General features: G+C 39.0%; 1 protein-coding gene across 1 annotated transcript; it reads left to right on the top strand.

Annotated features, from left to right (window-relative positions):
* Positions 1-7,377: 7,377 nt before the first annotated feature.
* On the top strand, positions 7,378-18,468 carry PPARA (peroxisome proliferator activated receptor alpha). The gene is made up of 6 exons (XM_057373448.1): positions 7,378-7,614; positions 9,483-9,643; positions 10,582-10,720; positions 12,193-12,395; positions 14,086-14,533; positions 14,711-18,468. The coding sequence occupies exons 1-6, from the start codon at positions 7,407-7,409 to the stop codon at positions 14,956-14,958; spliced, it is 1,407 nt and encodes a 468-aa protein (XP_057229431.1). The 5' UTR covers positions 7,378-7,406; the 3' UTR covers positions 14,959-18,468.
* The last annotated feature ends 277 nt before the right edge of the window (positions 18,469-18,745 follow it).

Here is an 18,745-nt window from a genome sequence, read left to right as displayed (position 1 = left end):
TGGAAATAGTACAGRAAAGTTAAACATGCTCAGAAAACAGAAGGTTAGGTAATTATTTCTTAACCTTCTTTTGTGATAAACTTGAACTAGCAACAGGTATTTTTATTTAGAACACATTAAGGATTGCAGTTTCTGAAGAGTGTGTTATTGCCAGTCCTGTCAGAAAGGGATTATCAGTAATGGATACCAATTGCTATCACACATAATGTCTGCAGATATAAAACAAAAGGGATTCTTATATCATTTTTTGTAAAAACACATTTTAAGTTATCTGTACTTACACATGAACCCTAAAGATTGAAATGCTATCTGTTTCAGAAAGTGCATCCAAGTGTTTGACTAAAGTTAGTGGCAATTGGATTTTTCTTTTCACAAATATAGTATATCTGAATTTTCACATGTGTTAGGAAGAGTTACTAGACAGTTGTGTTTGTAAAATTTATGATGTTTTTCTCGGTAGAACAGTCATGTATATTGTGTTTTTGTGGGTTTGTTTGGTTTTGTCTTTTTTTATCAAGCATGTGAGCAAGTGAATCTTCTGAGTGAGAGGTTTGTGTAACAGCACAGTCAATATGCCAAAAGTTTTGCCTGGCACTGCCTCTGYGTGTATTAGATTATAGTTTTAATTGACAATTTCAGTTGCACAGATGTCTTTAATTTGTTACCTTATGAAGTTTATTTTTACCATATGTAGTGAAAATGWGCTCTGCAGGAGACTTAGCAAGGGGGGCTTACATTTTATTTACTTCAGAAATTGATTATATTGGAGATAATAATTTACTCACCACTCTAAAAAGCAATTTCTGTTTGCCTGTTACTGTCAGATATCTGGATCTTTCAGCAAATGAGGTCTCTGTAGAATATGAGGGTATAGTTAGAATTYTGTTGAGCAGGCACTTTTCATAATCTGAGCTGCAGTAATCACATGTGTAAGGAAACAATTGCAACATTCCAATTTAGTCTTAAGGATCTGGTTCCCAGTGAGCAGCATGTTGGGGCAAATGCGTGGGCTGTTTGTAAACGCTGTACATGTTGTAATCAGCTTTGACTTCCCCACTCAAACTTACTTTTACATATTAATTTGAGAGAAGAAAACCTGACAATGACATAGGACATGTAATCTGTGCATGCAGTCCATAAGGCACAGTTTTTKTGGGATTTTTGTTATAATCCTTTTTTAAAAATCTCAAAATTCTGGCCATACCATGCAACCAGATTTAGCCTCAATCAGCACACTGATCTCTGAAATTAGGGTGTCCCTAACTTTTAATCAATGCAAAATCCTGTCTTACGTAATTAGCTCGTCAGACATTTGTAGGGTATTGCAAAACCAGGCAACTTCCAAGTAAATGGGCAAGGAGTTTTTGGGACACACCAAATAAATGGGTAAGGAGTTTTTGGGGCACATGAGGAAAGTAAAAGAGCTTTAAGTTCATCAACGGGGTAATAAAAATAAAGCAAATACTCAGATGACACATTTGTGTGAACGTGACCTTGGCTCTTGGATCAAATAGCAAATACATGTATGTCGTGTTTGTCTGAATGTGACCTCTCCTTGGTTCAAATATCAATCATAAATCAAAGCCCAGCTTTTGATGTRCATGCAGACAGAACAGCCTCTTCAAAGATGCACCAGATCTCCATTTCTCAGCAGTTGGRGTCTCCACATGCTGCTGTTCAGCACACACACAGAGCATGTGTGGCAGTGTGTTCTGTCAGCTTTATTCCTCACCAGGTGTTGTCACAAAGGCTTTGCAATCTGTAGGATTTCAAAGCACAAACTGCCATGGCTGTTGTGATTCCCATGTGGAATCTTTTGAATCCTCCTCAGCATGGAAGGAGTGAATTATAWCAGTGACTTGGAGAGATACTAATATTGAAATGYATCATTGGCTRAAGAGCARAACCTGGGGATTCATTTGGGTGAAGAAAAAGAGTAGGAGGAGTGTAAAGGTAATAATCTTCCYTCATGCTGCTTTCCAGGCTGATTAYTTTTWAAAGCCATGTWAACAATAGTATCTTGATCCTATAGATTAAGATTGTGGTCAGTTTGACTATAAAAGTGGAAACAGACACCATTACAAATTGTGAGCCTTTTAGGCCTTCTGTGTATCTGGACAATAAAAGTTGAAGCAAGATTAAGGACTTCTTTAACACAAAGTTTTCCACTTGAGTATTCAACAGTGCTTGCTTGGTTTTGGAATCATTTAAAGATCAGACTGATTATAATGTAGTTAAAAAAAAATACAAAAAAGCCTAGGAACTCAAAATATGCAAAGAAACCAACCAACCAAAAAAAAGGAAAAAAAAAAGAAAAAAACTAAAATCCCCTAAGACCCCACAAAGAAACCAAAGCAACAAAGAGCTCTCAAAAAACACTTCTTGAAGAAAATAGTAAAGTGAAGGAGAACATCATAGGTTTCCAATAACCCTAAGTATAGTATGATATAGTTTGTTAATTGATATTACCAGTGACTTATACTGAAGTCCTGACTTTTAAAGGATTCAACAGACACAGATTTAAAGGGGTTTGAAAGCTTTACTTTGACATATAGATATTTCTGACTTCAGTTTCAGTTCAGCATTCACTAGAAAGAAAAGTCAAGTCTTCCTATTCCCAATTACAGAAACCACCAAAGTGTTTACTTTTTGGATAAGAAAACTCACATTTAGAGAAGAAAAAAACCCCAAACAAATCARCCAAAAAATCTCAAAGTCATGTTGGTATTCTATGCAGACTTGAACCTATTTGAGCTTGAAGGCAGTTCAAACAACTCAATCTTTACAATATAGGATTTTCCTCTTATCAGAAGGGCCTTGATGCAAATTTGAGTAATGCCATGTTTGATATATCCGTTTATGTGGAAGAGAGCAAGCAYGATTGCAGATAGGTGTAAGCTTGAGGTGATAGACCTGTAAGTCTTGTCTTTGGAGCCTGGAGGCAAAGCTTGCAAAACCTTCCTGTCCCGTTGCTGATGAAACCAAATGTGGCTGCTGTTGTTAAAGGGATTGCAGGGGCTCATTTAAACACAGGCTTCAGGTCTGTGTGCTGACAGCCAGGAGCTGTGGTCTTTCTTTGCATCTGAAGCTGAGCTGACAGCAACAGGCTGACCAGTCTAATGTTATGGATGAAACATGGTGAAATCTTCTTTGTGGTCTAATGTGGAGTCAGTGTAAATATAAAGTGTTCTGAAGGGTGTTCCTAGTTTCTTGAGAGGCTTGTTGAATTTAAAATTCTCCATCAGAAAGCCACTTGATGCTAGGATTTTGTTTTATTCTTTACAAGCAGCTGAAGTCTTTCTTTGAGCTAGATTCTACTCTTGGTTTGAGTTTCCAGCATTGCAACTATGATTTTATTTCAGTCATTTCTTTATTAGAGTACATTGTATCAACTCAGAGTAAATGCCTATATCCTCCACTTACTGAATTCCAGTGGGAGTTTCACTGCTGGAAGGTGAGGATCTGTGGGATGTGCACAATGGAGCCTGCATTGCAGTTACAGTTCCATGGCTCTGCTAAAAAATGATAATACCCCTTAATCTAATAGATTTATAAAGCAGTTTTCATCTCTCACAGGAGGCCAAAGAGGCATTGGTTTCCTCCCTTCAGGCAGTGCAAGTGCCTGGTTTGCAGCCCCAGCCTGTCCACGCAGTCCCTGGGCTCTCAGAGCACATTTCAGTTATTTGTTGGCCGTGCAGTGCGGGTGTCGCTCTCCCAGCTGCTCATTTCTGCTCCCTCCATTGAGCCAGTGCTAATATTTGTCAGGCTTTGCAATGAACTGGATCAGGGAAGTGTCTGATTGAAAAGKAGCAGGTTTTTAGTGTGTAATCATGGCCTCAAAGATCAGTCGTGGCTCTGGAAATTCCATTGAGCTCCACTCAACTCAAACGTGTTAAGTGAGCTGTTTGACGTTAGGTGAGATGAATTACCTCTCTTATTTCTGTTTGCTGAAAATTAATTTCAGCTTTATAGTTTTTTCTCCATTACTAACTGTGTCTGTTGTGTGAAATGGATAGGATATGATATTTGAAATAAATAGTTTCATTATCTCCTGAATAGTTGCTGTCCTGTTACTTCTTAAACAGTCATCTTGGCAAAACAAACAAATCTTAGAACTATTTAGTGTRTAATAAATGTGTTACACTAGTGAAAGGAGGCATTGGAGGAAATGGTGGATATATAATCTTGAAGATCTAGAAAGCAGATAAATAGTTTAAAGCAGGAAGGTCACATTTAAAAGGAAGGTGACATTGATCTGTAACATACACCAATGTCATTTAAAATCCAGCRGGACAGAAAATCCTGGGACCAAAGAAACGCAGCTTCCTAGCTCAGTAAGTTCTTCTTGGGTTTGGCTGAGTAATATAAAACCAAAAAAAACATTCCCACGATGTTTTTACCATTTTGTCATGGCTTAACCCCAGGTGGCAACCCCTCTTGCTCACTCCCCTGCCATGGGGCTGGGGAGAGAATCAGAATCGAGGTTGCACAGAATTTTTCCTTACGTGACATTTAAGATTCTAACTTTACACTGTTGCCATCAATTTTCAAAATTAGGGTATGTGAATTTTGATTTCTTTTAAAGGCAAGGATACTTACGGGTTGCATATGGTGTCTTGGACTGCAGCTGAGTAAAGGGAAGAAAGATGAAGTTTTTCTGGGTGGGTTTTTTTGGGAGGGGGCGTGCAACTGGCAGTTTATGAAGAAGTGGCTCATGAAAATTTTTCATCACGTGCATAGAAATTGTTCTTTGTCTTAAGTTCCTAATACCTTTTAAAATATAAACTAGTGATAGTGTGTAAGATTACAAACTATGAAAACTGAATCAATCATCACATGACAGAGGAAATATGCATCACTTCCCAGGTAGAAGTCTGGRTGTCACACTTTAGATACCAAATCTTATTTTTCATTCTTTTTTTCGTGTTGAATCAGGATATTGGAAATATCCTGCATATTCAAGGTTCTTCCTATCCTCTGAAGTTTTCTAAAAGTATCTATTGCAGTCACTAGTTTTACATGTGCTGTTTTCAGCCCCAGCATTCTCCAGATGACCTARAGGTAATGATTGTTTCAACTTTAACCCTGGTATTTGCAAGCAAGCCCTTTACACGATCAATTTGTTTATGCAGTAAGTTCAGACTTTGTTACTGCTTCCCAGAGACCTTTGCATCTCCGAGAGCTGTTTCCTGACAGGGATTATCCCTGGTGTGGCGAGTATTAAATGTGGAAGGGATGGAGGTTTGGGATCTCTCCATCCCTTTCCAAAAATGAAGAAAATAACTGATAGCTGCATGATGAAGTATTTTTCTTTAATAATCTGACTGATTTCTTTGGGACCTGTTTCAAGTTTATAGGTAAGTTGCTCAGTGGGTATTCACAGTGTGATGGTGGGAAAGGACTTCTTGTGAAAATAGACRTATTTCAGAGATAACAGCATGTGAGACAGTAAAATCTGTTTAACCTCAAAACCAGAATTGCACGAAGCTCTATCCTTATTTCTCTGTGCTCTATTCTCTTGTTTTCAGTTTGTGTGTGTTAGTATGTAGGGGTAGGAAASGGGGTGTGGAGACTAAAATATTGTATGGGAAACTGAGAAAATCCTTTGCAAATGTCTTTGTGGCCCAGAATTTTTGTACAGAYTTAGAAGACATACCTTTGAGTGGAATCATCATACTGCAGCTACTGCATCTACTGTTGTAACATGTACAGGGCCTTTTGTAAAGCAGAATACTCTCTGTGAATATTAAATGAACTTCATACTCCTCATCCTTTTTTATTTTAGCTTTTTCTCATTCAAGCAAGGATCAATRTGTGTTATGCCTGCCAAAGAAAGCACGTGCACGTGTAAACACGCACAGAACAGAGAAGCCAGAAGGCAGTTTACTGCGTAATCACCAGATAAATTACTTAAAGATTTCCTGAGCTTATAAAAAATAATTTTCAATTTTTTTAATATTAGTGTTTTTTGAATATTAGTGTATTTTGACAGTCTTCAGAAAMTGTTATGTTGTCGCCATGCTTGCTTAGGTACCAGTTAATCATTGACAAGAGCTCTAATGATTAAGCAGCTGTAATTTACTTGTAGTGTTTGAAAGTACAAAAGGGTATGTAATTTAATAGTTAAAACAAGAAGCACTCCATTTATGTTTCACTAGCTATTAGGTTGTTTTTACAGAAATTCAGCTAAAAAGGCTGCTGAGTTTTACATATTGATTGTAAATGTGGAAAAATATGGTGCGGTTTGGGCGAAGTTGCTTAGAGGTCAAAGGCTCTCAAGCCTTTCCTTTGCTTTCCTGTCAGATAATGCCTCTTTTGGTTGAAGGTAGACCTCAGTGTTCACTTAATCTTTTAAAAATACTTGTGCTGGATGAAGAAGCAGCTCTTGGAGAGATTCATGTGATTGAGTAKGGAACATGGCACGAGAAACCCAGTGCCTACTGGAACCTCCCCAGCTGTCCYGGGGCTGAGTGTCTGCACAGGAACGTAATGTTTCTGTGTGTCAACCCAGATCCTGGGATTAACCCAGGAGAGCTTGAAGAGCACACTGGAGAAGCAGTGCCAATCGTGTGCTCTGCCATTCCTCTCATCTTTTTTTTGCTGGTGGCTCCTTAAGGAGACAGATTTGGTGGTCTCTGAATTGCTGGAGGTTTCTTTATGCTTTCCCTCATCGCAAAATGGCTGCGTCACAGGGACARGAATTTAGCTTTGTTTTCACAAATACATGCAAGGGGTTTCTCATTTCTCAGTTGGAATATGTTCTGGTGATGTCAGGAGCTGTGATAGATAACTAAGAGCAAACAGCACAGTTGGTTCCAGGTGTTACTGGGTTTATCCATGCTGCATGTCCAGCTCTCACCCACCAGCACAGCTGGTACAGAACGTACCTGCTGTCTGTCACTGGTGTTAGAAATTGTGGATAAATCCCATATTCAGTTTAAACTATACTATTTCAAAGAAATTGGGCAAATAGATCTGCACTAATGGTCTTTGTAGAATGAGATGGCAAGTTGGTAACAGTGGCAGCATGTCATTTGTTTTTCCTATTCARGAAGAGTGAGTAGAATATTGATGTTTATTATCAGTTTTGATGGGAAGTGCTTAAAGCCTTCTATAGAAACACTTTTCTCAGCAGTAGAGAGAAAACAAYAATCTGCAGATTGATCTTGTCATAACTTTCATTCATCTTGAAGTCTTTTTGGGAATTTTCCCCACCCTTGATGATTCATGTTGCATAAACTTTCCAGAGCAACAGAATGTTGTATAATATTTCACCTTTGGATTAGAAATCCTGTGTTCAGTGTGCTGCAACTGGTTCAAATAATTTTTTTTAATATCTGATTATTTTTAATTTTTTTTTTTTCACAAGTGTAAAGAAGTTTAAGTGACTGCTCTACTTGATCAAGATGGTGGACACTGAAAACCAGCTCTATCCCCTTACTCCCTTGGAGGAGGAGGATATAGACAGCCCTTTATCTGGAGAGTTCCTACAAGATATGGAGAACATTCAAGACCTCTCCCAGTCTCTAGGTGATGATAGCTCTGGAGCTTTAAGTTTAACAGAATTCCAATCACTGGGAAATGGTCCAGGATCTGATGGATCATTTATAACAGGTAAGAGAGTTCGATTTACCAAAAAACTTTCTTTTATAAATAGAATTATAGAAATTGAAAGCATCTTTAATGCTATAGTTATTGTTTATGATGAAGTGACACTAGAAATATATATGATTATGGGATGCTCTTAAAATAGTTAAGGCTAAAGTTCAAAWATTGGACAAATGTCCCTGAAGAATGACTGTAGCAGTCTTTAGTCAGAGGTTTTGTTTGGGAGATCAGAACGGGAATCACTGCAGTGGTGTGGGACACTGGTGATCTCAGGAAGGTTTTCCTATTGAACCTGGGTGTTTGCAAGTCTTTGGGCAGTAGAGCCAATTGGAGTAGTTTACCATTAACCTTTTGGTTGGTTTGCATTAGGTTTTGTTTGGAGGGGTTCTTACTTTAAATTAATTCCCAGCCCGTGATCCCTGTTTCACCTTGAAATAATRGAACTGAGGAAGTCAAAATGATCAGTGTAGGTTTTGAAGGGAGCAGGGAGGGCTGCCTCCTGGCAYTATTGACCAAGGGAATGTTTCTAGAACTATCACTTGGTTCCTTTTTGGTTGCAGACCTTCTCATCAGAGAGATGCCTTGTAGGAGAAAAGTTCTGATGTTCTTTATGTATATTTGTTTATCAAGTGGTCCTTCAATGGCAGGAGGTTTTACAGTTAATGGAGTGTAGGTGTGTGCAAGGCCTACAATAATTTGGATCAGCTTCTACTGTCACCTTCTCATGGAGAATTCAGTGCTCATTGCAAAATGTTCTTGTTTTGTGGTTAGAGAACATGYAAAATGTAAACTACCAAAGCCCAAATTTCACAAGGCAAGTAAAATGAAATCACTCACACTTCAGAAAAATCCTGGGGTTTAGGCTGTTCTTGATGACTCTGATGCCTGTGGGCTTGGCAGCGCTGGCAATGCAGACTCTGAGTTCTGTGCCAAGGTTTTTTCCAACATAATACTTGCTGACCTACATTCATGAGTGTTTCTTAATCTGTCTGTTAAAATAACACACCCATTAATTTGCTGAAGTCTTGTGGTGCGAGTTGCAAGATGGAAGATAAAAGAAATTCTGGCCTCAGAAAATATTTTCCTCCAACAAGGTGGAAATATTAATTGACATAATTAAGGTTGGAACGTGTTACTTTTGTAATGTGTTCATCTGCTGGTGGCAYGTCTGGCGAGTTTATATCACGATTCAGAAAGGCTTTTCCCATTAGAAGCAAAACACAAAATATCTGAGCAAGACTATTTTAGAAGCAGGCACTTGTGTTACCTTCCTTTTAACATCTGTTCAGACTTTCTGCTGATGTGCAGGACTTATTCATCTGCTTTTTAGGCCTCAGTTTAGGTATCATTTAAAATTGTGAGTAGTTCTTCACAGGTCCTTGCTGTATCTGTGTGAGGTAGGAATGTGTCTCCTGTGGTGCTGTAACAAGAGATCCCCTGCCCATCCCTGCAGCACAGGAGATGGAAGATGGAAAGTCAAGATGAGCTGTTCACAACCTTTTTTCAAATAGCATTGGTGTGGTGTGTATTTATTGGGTCCTTTATCACCCATCTAGTTCTCCAGAGTCACTTCAGTAAGGCTTTTTCCTTTTTGACATTCTATGTCTCATGAAAATTAGCAAGGTACACCCTGTATTTTGTGTGGTTTGCACTGGTAATGTGAAGTATTTTTCAAAGACTTATGGTCAAGTTGTTAGTTCACTTAATGCCTGTTAAGATTCTTTTTTGAATAATCTCGTATTTTTTGTGTGGTTTTAGTATAGAAATTATATCAATCTTGATAGAACAGTATTTATGAAGTGTTCCTTTTTTTTTTTTTTTTTTTTGATAGAACAGTATTTATGAAGTGTTCCTTTTTTTTTTTTCTTTTTTAGACACCCTTTCACCAGCATCCAGTCCTTCATCCATTAATTTTGCCACAGCTCCAGGTAGCATAGATGAATCACCCAGTGGAGCATTAAACATTGAATGTAGAATTTGTGGGGATAAAGCCTCAGGCTACCATTACGGAGTACATGCTTGTGAAGGTTGTAAGGTACAGTCATAATTTTCTTCTTAAGAACTTAAATCATGTTGCTTTATTTATAGGGTAATACGAAAATAAACATTTGGTACGTAAATGTTTAATTTCTATACTTCTAGCCAATACAATTATTTAAACAATAAACCTATCTATGGTCTTTTTTTCTGAAATAAGTTGTTCAAATACCATAACTCAATAGCACACCTTCATCAAGCAGGAGCAATTTACAATGATCATTTTAATGCTGCTTTTCTGGATGTAGTTAGTGAAACACTACAACAAAACATTAATTTGTGACCCAAAAATAAATAAGTAAATAAATCAAAGCCTTCATGCTCCACTAGTGTTTTATTTTGTTTGTGTTGGGATCATGGCTGGGAAGAGGAGTATGSCAGTCTGCTCTGTTCCTGTTACAACAGTAACAAATCCTGAATTTCTCACCTCCACCACAKGCTGCCTGAATCACTCAGTGTTGTACCTCTTATGGTTTTGGGGCCAGGGTACATCTCTGGGGCAAATCATTCTTATCATTTTTGGGATGATATGACCCATGAACTATAAATTTCTTTTTTCCTCCAATGKTTTTGTTTTCTATCTTTTTCTATATTAGAATGTAAGAGGAGAGAAATAATGGTCTTTGGGTACAGTTTTCTACTCAATATGATGATAGAAATGTAAATCTTGTGGCATAAAGCAGAATATCTGTTAGAGATGGGGAGCCAGTTCCTGGCAGGGTGTGTCCCACAGCCTAAATGACACATTGCTTGMTGAGGTGACACAAAAAGTGATGGCCCTGGGTTTGCTGCCCCTGTGGTTGGGCAGTGTGTGACCGACCTTCTCTACTGCTTTGCTAGTGACATCAATAAGCAATAAGATAAAAAAAATTACCTGTATGATTGAAGCTTAGAAGCTAAAATCATTAACATTACTTTTTTTTTAACTTTTTATAGGGCTTTTTTAGAAGAACAATCCGTTTAAAACTCATCTATGATAAATGCGATCGCAACTGCAAAATTCAGAAAAAAAATCGTAATAAGTGCCAATACTGTCGTTTTCAAAAGTGCCTTTCAGTTGGAATGTCACATAATGGTAGGTAAGAGTGCCCTTAATTTGTTTGTTCCTACCCAGAGTCTGCTGCTGCAGGCAGGCACTTGGATRGCATTTTTACTCATACACATGAAGGGAACCTCAGATTTTTTAAAGGATAAATCACGGTGGGGGACACCAGTTTCCCTGGTGGGTTCGTGTAGCTGATGCAGAGCTTCCAAATGTGCTGATAYGAGCTTTACACAGTTGTGCTGGATGTCAGTTTGTCCATATGAATGTTCATTTATTTGCTTTCTTCTCCCAGAACTTTAGCAGCAGTACTCCCATTGAAACAAATTTCAATACTGGAAGAATTCTGATCAAGGGTTTTGTAGARGAGTAGGAGGAGAACAACTGCCTCATTGTAAGGGGGGATTGACGCAGGATAGAAATCTGTAGGAAAGCAGTCTTCATTATTTTTCAGGTTACAGTGCAACAGCTCTTGGGCAGATGGTTCAGAAAGTAGGGGGGAGGGCAAAGGTCCGTGCTGACTGTGCAGCATGGATCTGGTAGATTGTTTGTTAAACAGAATGGTAAAAATTCAGAGCATTTAGCTACCCAGTTTAAAAGTTACGYTGTTGTTTGTGCTAGTGATTTAAGATAAGGCTGGCAGGCTTGTGGCTTGCAGAGCCATTTCAGCCCACGAGGCAATCCTGWGTGCAGGACACAGCTTGCTGAGCTGAGCAGCACGGGWGARAAGGGAGAGGCCAAGCCATGAGAARGCACCTCTCACCTGGCTATTTATTTGACCGTAGTTTGCTTTCCCTGCCTGCTCTGATGTTGTCCAGGCTGAACTCGGGGCAATGTGGATTTAGGTAAAAATGCTGGGCCAGGTGAAAAGCTGTGGGTTAGGAGACAAATTTCCYAAGGAAACTGTGCAGTCAGGATAGCTGGGTGGGAGCACGGTTGGGAAAGCTGCTTGTGGCATTGCAGTCTGGAGTCCCAGCAGGGGAGAGTTGACTTTCTGGTTCTGCAGCAGCCCTTGTGGTGAGCCTGGGCTGAGATTGAGGTCCTTTGGGAGAGGGTTGGTAGTCTCTGCAAGACTGAGGATGGCCGTGCTCAGAAAGTGTGCTGGACAGCAAAGGGACATCTCAGGTTGGGAGCTGAGCAAGGAACTGTGCTGGTTGCAGGAACTGATACATTTTGAAGCTGTTTCTTCCCACTGAACGCTGTGGCTGTGCTCCAGCTGAAGGGAGCACCTGCAGTTTTGTTGCAAAAGGGCAAAGGGATGGCTTCTAAGTGGCTGGCAGTCCTTCTCAGGAAAAGAGCTACAWCCAAATTTACACCCAAGTTTCTGAAATAACTGATTTCCTTTAGTTCAGCATCAGTCACTGACTGTGTTGGGAAGGTGAGGATTTCTTCACCTCTACCTCAGTTTTTCCAGACAAAAAACTATCTAGAATCAGCTCTAATCAGCAATTTATTTAAGTTCTTAAATAATTMATGTTTGTTTCATAATTGTGTCTCCCCATCAGCAATTCGTTTTGGACGAATGCCGAGGTCGGAGAAGGCCAAGCTCAAAGCAGAAATTCTAACAGGTGAAAATTATGTAGAAGATTCAGAAATGGCAGATCTTAAATCACTTGCCAAAAGAATTCACGATGCCTACCTGAAAAACTTCAATATGAACAAGGTTAAAGCCAGAATCATCCTTGCAGGGAAAACCAATAACAATCCAGTAAGTACTTTTGCTGTTAATTTAAAATAAAGCTGACAGGWGCATAAGGTGGTTGCAATAATTTGTAAACTCTTTAGCAAGTCTTATAGAAAATAAATATCATGGTAATACAGACATGAAATACTCAAAGAGAATACCTGTAGTAAATATGGTTGTTTTTAACCTCTGTCAGAATAGTAAGAAGCTTTAGGAAAAGCAGGTGATTACCATGTAAGTGAAAACTCATAACCTTAAATTATTGTTCTTAATCAAAAATGAAGTGATATCTRTATGTGAATACCTCTTGATATGGGGAGAATGGTTCAAAGTTAATTTCCCATTATGACAGTGAAAAAAAAGTATGTTTTTCTGTCACAAATACAGTGAATCCTAATTTTTGGCACCACTACATTTAATTTCAGAATGAATGAGCAATTTTCATGATGACAAAGTGTCATTTTTTAATTTAGTTCCCAAGTCCTTAGCTATACTTCTGCATAGTGAAATGATGTTAAATGTTCTTGTTAAAAGTGTTTAAGGTGGTGTACATATTTTAAAGTATTTAGAGACGTGTTTCTTGCTTTGCCACTTTCCACTCATATCCACCTTCCCATGGAAAGTCCTGCTCTGTGTAACTGTGCTGGAGTGAGATGGAACGTGCAGCAGCTGTAAACCTTTAAAAATGAACAACCATAGGAAAGTCACCTGTTGGACARTTTTGTGAGTGAAACAAGTGAATCCTATGAGCTCCTGACAGAACACTATGTGTTCCTCAGGATTTTAATCTGAGATGAGCAAAACAGCCCAGGGAAGGTGCTTGGYGTGTATGGAAATTTCTGTTCAAGGTCAGTTGCTGTGACCTTGCTAGGCTGGGAAGCACTGGGGTTTGCTGTTTTTCTTTAAGGGATTGTACTTTGTTTTGACTATTGCTCTGCAGATATGTATCACAATATTTTTGAGTTCTGATTGTTCKCAAGGAAGTCCTAATGCTGGTTTTGGTATGATGTTTGAAGAGAGTGGCTCATCAGATTGTAATGCATGCACCTTTCAAAACAAAGGGGATTAAGGAAAAGACCAAATTTTGTGTTTGACATTGGAGTGGGATTTTGTTTAGAGATGACTCAGACCCAACTGCAATTAGAAAGTTGGGACAATTGGGACATAAATCTATAAAAATCTGATTATAACACACAAGAGTAGTGCAGGGTTCTCATTCTTGTGCAAATMTGGAGTCCTGTATTGAAATGACTGTCTGTATTCCCCCTAGGGTACTTCAGGAAAGCATCATGATGTGCATCAAGTGTAGTTAGTTTAGGAATCGATAGGAGTGTAGGCAGAATAACCTGGACTTCTGGAGAAGGTAATACAAGTCTTTTGTGAACCCTCTGGGACTGGCTCTGAGGTGGATATTTGCATACCAAGCACAGGAGTGCTGCAGCTTTGCTGTAACCATTAGATAAAATGAATTAAAGACAAGCCCCGCATCTCTGACCATTTGCATTGCTGTTTGCAGAGCAGGCTTGTTAGGTGCTGCAGTTTGTAGTTCTGTCATACAGTGTTTGTCTTTTGAAATACAAAACAACTCAGGGTTTACTGATTATTAAAGMCTGATTAGCACAGAAGTTAAAGTTTATCAAAATTCCTATTCTTCAGGAAAAAATTATTAATAGCCATTATTGTGCAACTGAATTAATGGTTTTTTCCTCTGCAGCCATTTGTTATACATGACATGGAYACGTTGTGTATGGCAGAGAAGACCCTGGTGGCAAAGCTGGTGGCCAATGGGATTCAGAACAAGGAAGCAGAAGTTCGAATCTTCCACTGCTGCCAGTGCACRTCCGTGGAGACGGTCACAGAGCTGACGGAATTCGCCAAATCCATCCCTGGCTTCTCCAACCTGGACYTGAACGATCAGGTGACGCTGCTGAAGTACGGGGTCTATGAAGCCATATTTGCCATGCTGGCCTCAGTGATGAACAAGGACGGCATGCTGGTGGCCTACGGGAACGGTTTTATAACCCGCGAGTTCCTGAAGAGCCTGAGAAAGCCATTCTGTGACATAATGGAGCCAAAATTTGATTTTGCAATGAAATTCAATGCACTGGATTTGGATGATAGCGATATATCCCTTTTTGTTGCTGCCATTATTTGCTGTGGAGGTAAGCATTGCATATTCGTTCTCTAAGGTAGTAAGTTTCAATATTTCCCTCTCATGAATTAATAATTTTAATGGAAAAACTTCTATCCTCTGGAAGATTCAATACTACCACTAACTACACTTTTAAGGAATCATTATCCAATTATGACATGTGTTCTTTTGCTTGTTTTGAGAACAGATCGTCCTGGTCTTGTAAATGTAGGACACATTGAAAAAATGCAGGAGAGCATTGTGCATGTACTGAAACTTCACTTGCAAACCAACCATCCCGACGACACCTTCCTCTTCCCAAAACTTCTCCAAAAAATGGCTGACCTCCGACAGCTTGTCACAGAGCATGCTCAGCTCGTTCAGATAATCAAGAAGACTGAATCTGATGCACATTTACACCCTTTACTACAGGAAATCTACAGGGATATGTATTAAGGATTTTTAGTATTTTTTCCACAATATTTAAAGACAGAGAAACACAGATGGGAGCAAAACTACTTGCACAGTTACGTGCTGTTCACTCGGCCCAGAGCAGGAAAAATCTAAAACTGGGGAACTGGAGTGTTACACTTCTTTTGGTTTGGGATCTTTTGTCTTCTTTTGAAAGAGTGCTGAGAAAAATACTGGTCAGAGTGCTCAGTGAAGTGTCTTACAATGGTTCTTTCATTTGGAAATTTGAAGATTGGTAAGGAATACATATTTGTATAATAAATCAGAATGTTAAGCAACAGAAATGAACAAAATTGTWTTTCCTCTTGGCTTAGTCATTTTAGTATTAACGTAACAAATTCAGCACCTTCCTTCCAGGTATCTGCACAATCAGAAAGATGATGCACTTTTGCCTAATGGTAATTACTGAGAACCAGCTAACACTTTTTCTTACAGCACTCAAGTCTAGGTGTAGCAAATGGCTGGATGTTACTGTCCACACACTTGTTAAAAATTGGAAAGATCTTTGATCCACTGCTGCTTTAGTTCTATGAAATGATGTACAGCTTTGTATAATGTTACGTTGGCATACTTAGGGTTAGCATGTTTAAAAGATGGTTCTTTTATGAAATTAAACAAAATCCAAAGAGTTATCTAAAATACAGCAGAGATATTCCAACAGTGTTTCTTGAAGAGTAGACGTGATGAACTGATGGAACCTTTTTCTAAAAAGTCTTTTAAGGAAATGTCAAAATATCACTGAGGAAAAATTAAAAAAATTTAAAACCGTGTATTTTTGTAAAACTCATAATAGCTCAAGATGCAATTTTGACATAAAAATACTATTTTGAATTARCAAGAGTTTTGGAGAGACTGAAAAATCTGATCCTGCCCCAGAAAAAAAAAATAATTTTAACTTTCCAGCAGTGATTACTTCATTCTACTGCAGAGATGGGTGACTCTGAATGAATGATGGGATAGGAAGGCACCTGCTTCCTTGAAGTGTCTTGGCAGTGTAGCTGTTTGGACCTGTTTACTTTTCTGATGAATGCACTGCTTCATTTTTTACCCGCTTGGATACATTTGTTTCTATTCCTTCTTAGCCCTCATTGACAGAAGCATTTGCTGCGTGTTTCCACCAGATTTTGTCCTTGTGGAGAAGGTGACGGTATCACCAAGAGCAGTGTTTGTGGGTGTCAGACTCAGGCAGCACAGTTGAGACTGAGTTTATTGTGCTCCTACRAGTAAATAAATTATTTTTACAGCAGCACTTGCTCTGCTCCTGGTTCCAATCAAGCCATAAGGAAACACCTCCTAACTTTTCCTCTCCATGGGCTCTTTTCTCAGAGAGCACTGCCCAGAAGTGCCAGCAAGGCTCTGCTGTTCCTCCTCCTTTTTGTTTCTTTGATGTTCTTTGAAGTTTCTTTTGYAACTTCACATTATTACCTCCTGATTTTACTTTCTGGAGTCAATCCCAGCATTTCCAGTGCAGTGAACCTTTCAGGGGCACAGGGGGATACTTGGTCTTGGTTGATTGCAGCACATTTGAAGCACCAGAACCTTCCCTGCAAGRGTTGAGTGCTGAAGGGAGAACATCACGCAGTGATTCCTGTTTCAGTGGAAATTCTTGTTTCTGTCCAGGCTCGGGGGCACAGCTGGGTGCTGGAAAAATCCCAGGTTTAAAGGCAACATGGGATTTGTCCAGGCAGTGATTGTGGCAGAAGTTACAGATATGGATATATTTAGTGTAAAATATTGAGGCCTCAAATTTGGTGAGCATCTAGGGCAGGATAGAAACAGAAACTGCATTTGCACAAAATTTCCTCCCCTTCTCTGTTGGCAGCAGGAAGAACAGGCCTCAAACACTTACAGGAGGGGACTGCTGGTCTTGCCAGGAGCCCTGAGATGAGAAACCAGCTGCCTTTTGTGTCCCAGAGCACACAGAAACAAAGAGAGGATTTTAGGAATGCTACTGCTTTATTTTCCCACCCAGCCCTGCTTCACTAAAGAGCTGTGGGGTTTAGGCCGTGGAAATAATTGATTTGCATTATTGCTGATGCAAAAAGTTGTGCAAATATCAGCCATTCTGGGATGGTGCTCTGAAACYCTAGGAGGCAACTGTTAGTTTATCATCGAAAAAAAAAAGACTTGAAATTTTTCCCCCCAAAGCTCAGATTTTTCCAAGGGCAAATTTCAAAGTTGTATTCCATAATCTGGTTGTATTGTAGGTTCTCAGGAAAATCAAACACAGCCAGTATGCACAGCTATTTTTCCTGCTCTTATTCTCAAAATTGGCCAGAACACTTCAATAATACTTAAAAGCATGGAAAAATTAATTATAAATACTTAAAGTCTCAGCAAAGCTATAAAGAATTGAAAATAGAATAACTCAGTGAAAGACTGAATTTTGCTGTTTTAGCAGCTGCTTGTAACATGGTCCTGTTATTACCATAATTTTTTTGTTATTTGAAAACCAACATACAACTTTTGACTACTTCCTTGGGCACTAAAGTTTAATTTCTGTTTTAAATTAATTGCAGACCCTTAATGAGGGAAAAAAAAAAAAAACCCAGAATGCATCTCTGAATTACAGAAATATGAACAAGATGTTAACACAGCCTAAAATTCTGGGTGGGTTGCACTGCCCACACTGCTGCCCTGTGGCACAGGGCAGACAATTCCCTTTCTGAGAATTAATGGGAAAAAGAACTCCTCATTTCTATGTTCTGCTTTTATGGAATTGCATTTTCTCCTTCAGGAGATGACTACAGCAGGCTTTGGCCAAGGAGATTTTACAATTACTCGATTTGTGTCCATTTTTTTGAAGTTTGGAATCTGAACTAGTCTCAGGTGTATTTCTGATCTATTACTTCAGCATTTCCCCTACGTGCAGATAAACGAATACTTTAAAATACCCCATCTATGGAGGGAAGTAAAGTGATCAAATTTTAGGATTACAACTGTATTAAAGATTTATTGGCTCATAAGGTGCAGTTTGGATCTGATTCTTGCCAATATAACTCTCATTTTACTGTCATAGCATGGAAGAACTCTGGTTAGCAGCCAGGCACCACTACCAGCTTAAGGCAAGGGACAGCAGTTCAATAGGGAAATATCCTGGAAGTTTTCAGCAAACATGCAGATTACTCATTTTTGAGCATTGTTTGGGGGAAATTTTATTTATTTATTTATTTATTTATTGGGGTGCCCTAGGTACTTTTTTGTCAAAGGGGAAGGGGAGGAAAAAAGGAAAGGTTTGTGCCAAATATTAGGGAAATCTGATGTCCATTCTTCTCTCCTCCTTAAATATTTTCTTTAAAGCTGCCATTCAAGAAAAATCTTAAGAAAATTAAGAAAAATCTTTGTACCTTGTTAAATTTCAGATCCCACTTTTGCTTTAAACACAAACTGACACCTGGAAAGTTTCCACTTCAGAAAGTGCACCTTTGGTGGTGTGTAAAGGATCCGTGTTCTGTATGAAAGTGCACYTTTGGTGGCGTSTAAAGGATCCRTGTTCTGTATAAAAGTGCACCTTTGGTGGCGTGTAAAGGATCCRTGTTCTGTATAAAAGTGCACTTTTGGTGGTGTGTAAAGAATCCTTGTTTTGTACAAATTGCCATTTCCAGGTGCCTCTGTGCTCTGTGCAGAGCTGGGGCACTGCCAGCAGCAGAGCTGTGTGTGGATCTCGGAAATTCCGGCGCTTGCACTAAGCCCGTTCTCATGAGAGAGYTGGCACGAGGCTGCACATCAAAGAGCTTACAATAAGCATCTAAACATTTGTTTGTTTGTTCAA

The sequence above is a fragment of the Malurus melanocephalus genome, unplaced genomic scaffold, assembly GCF_030028575.1.
Source record: "Malurus melanocephalus ecotype Western Australia unplaced genomic scaffold, MMel_1.1 scaffold_197, whole genome shotgun sequence".
Taxonomy (NCBI): Eukaryota; Metazoa; Chordata; class Aves; order Passeriformes; family Maluridae; genus Malurus; species Malurus melanocephalus.
This window is presented reverse-complemented; position numbering and strand designations above follow the sequence as displayed.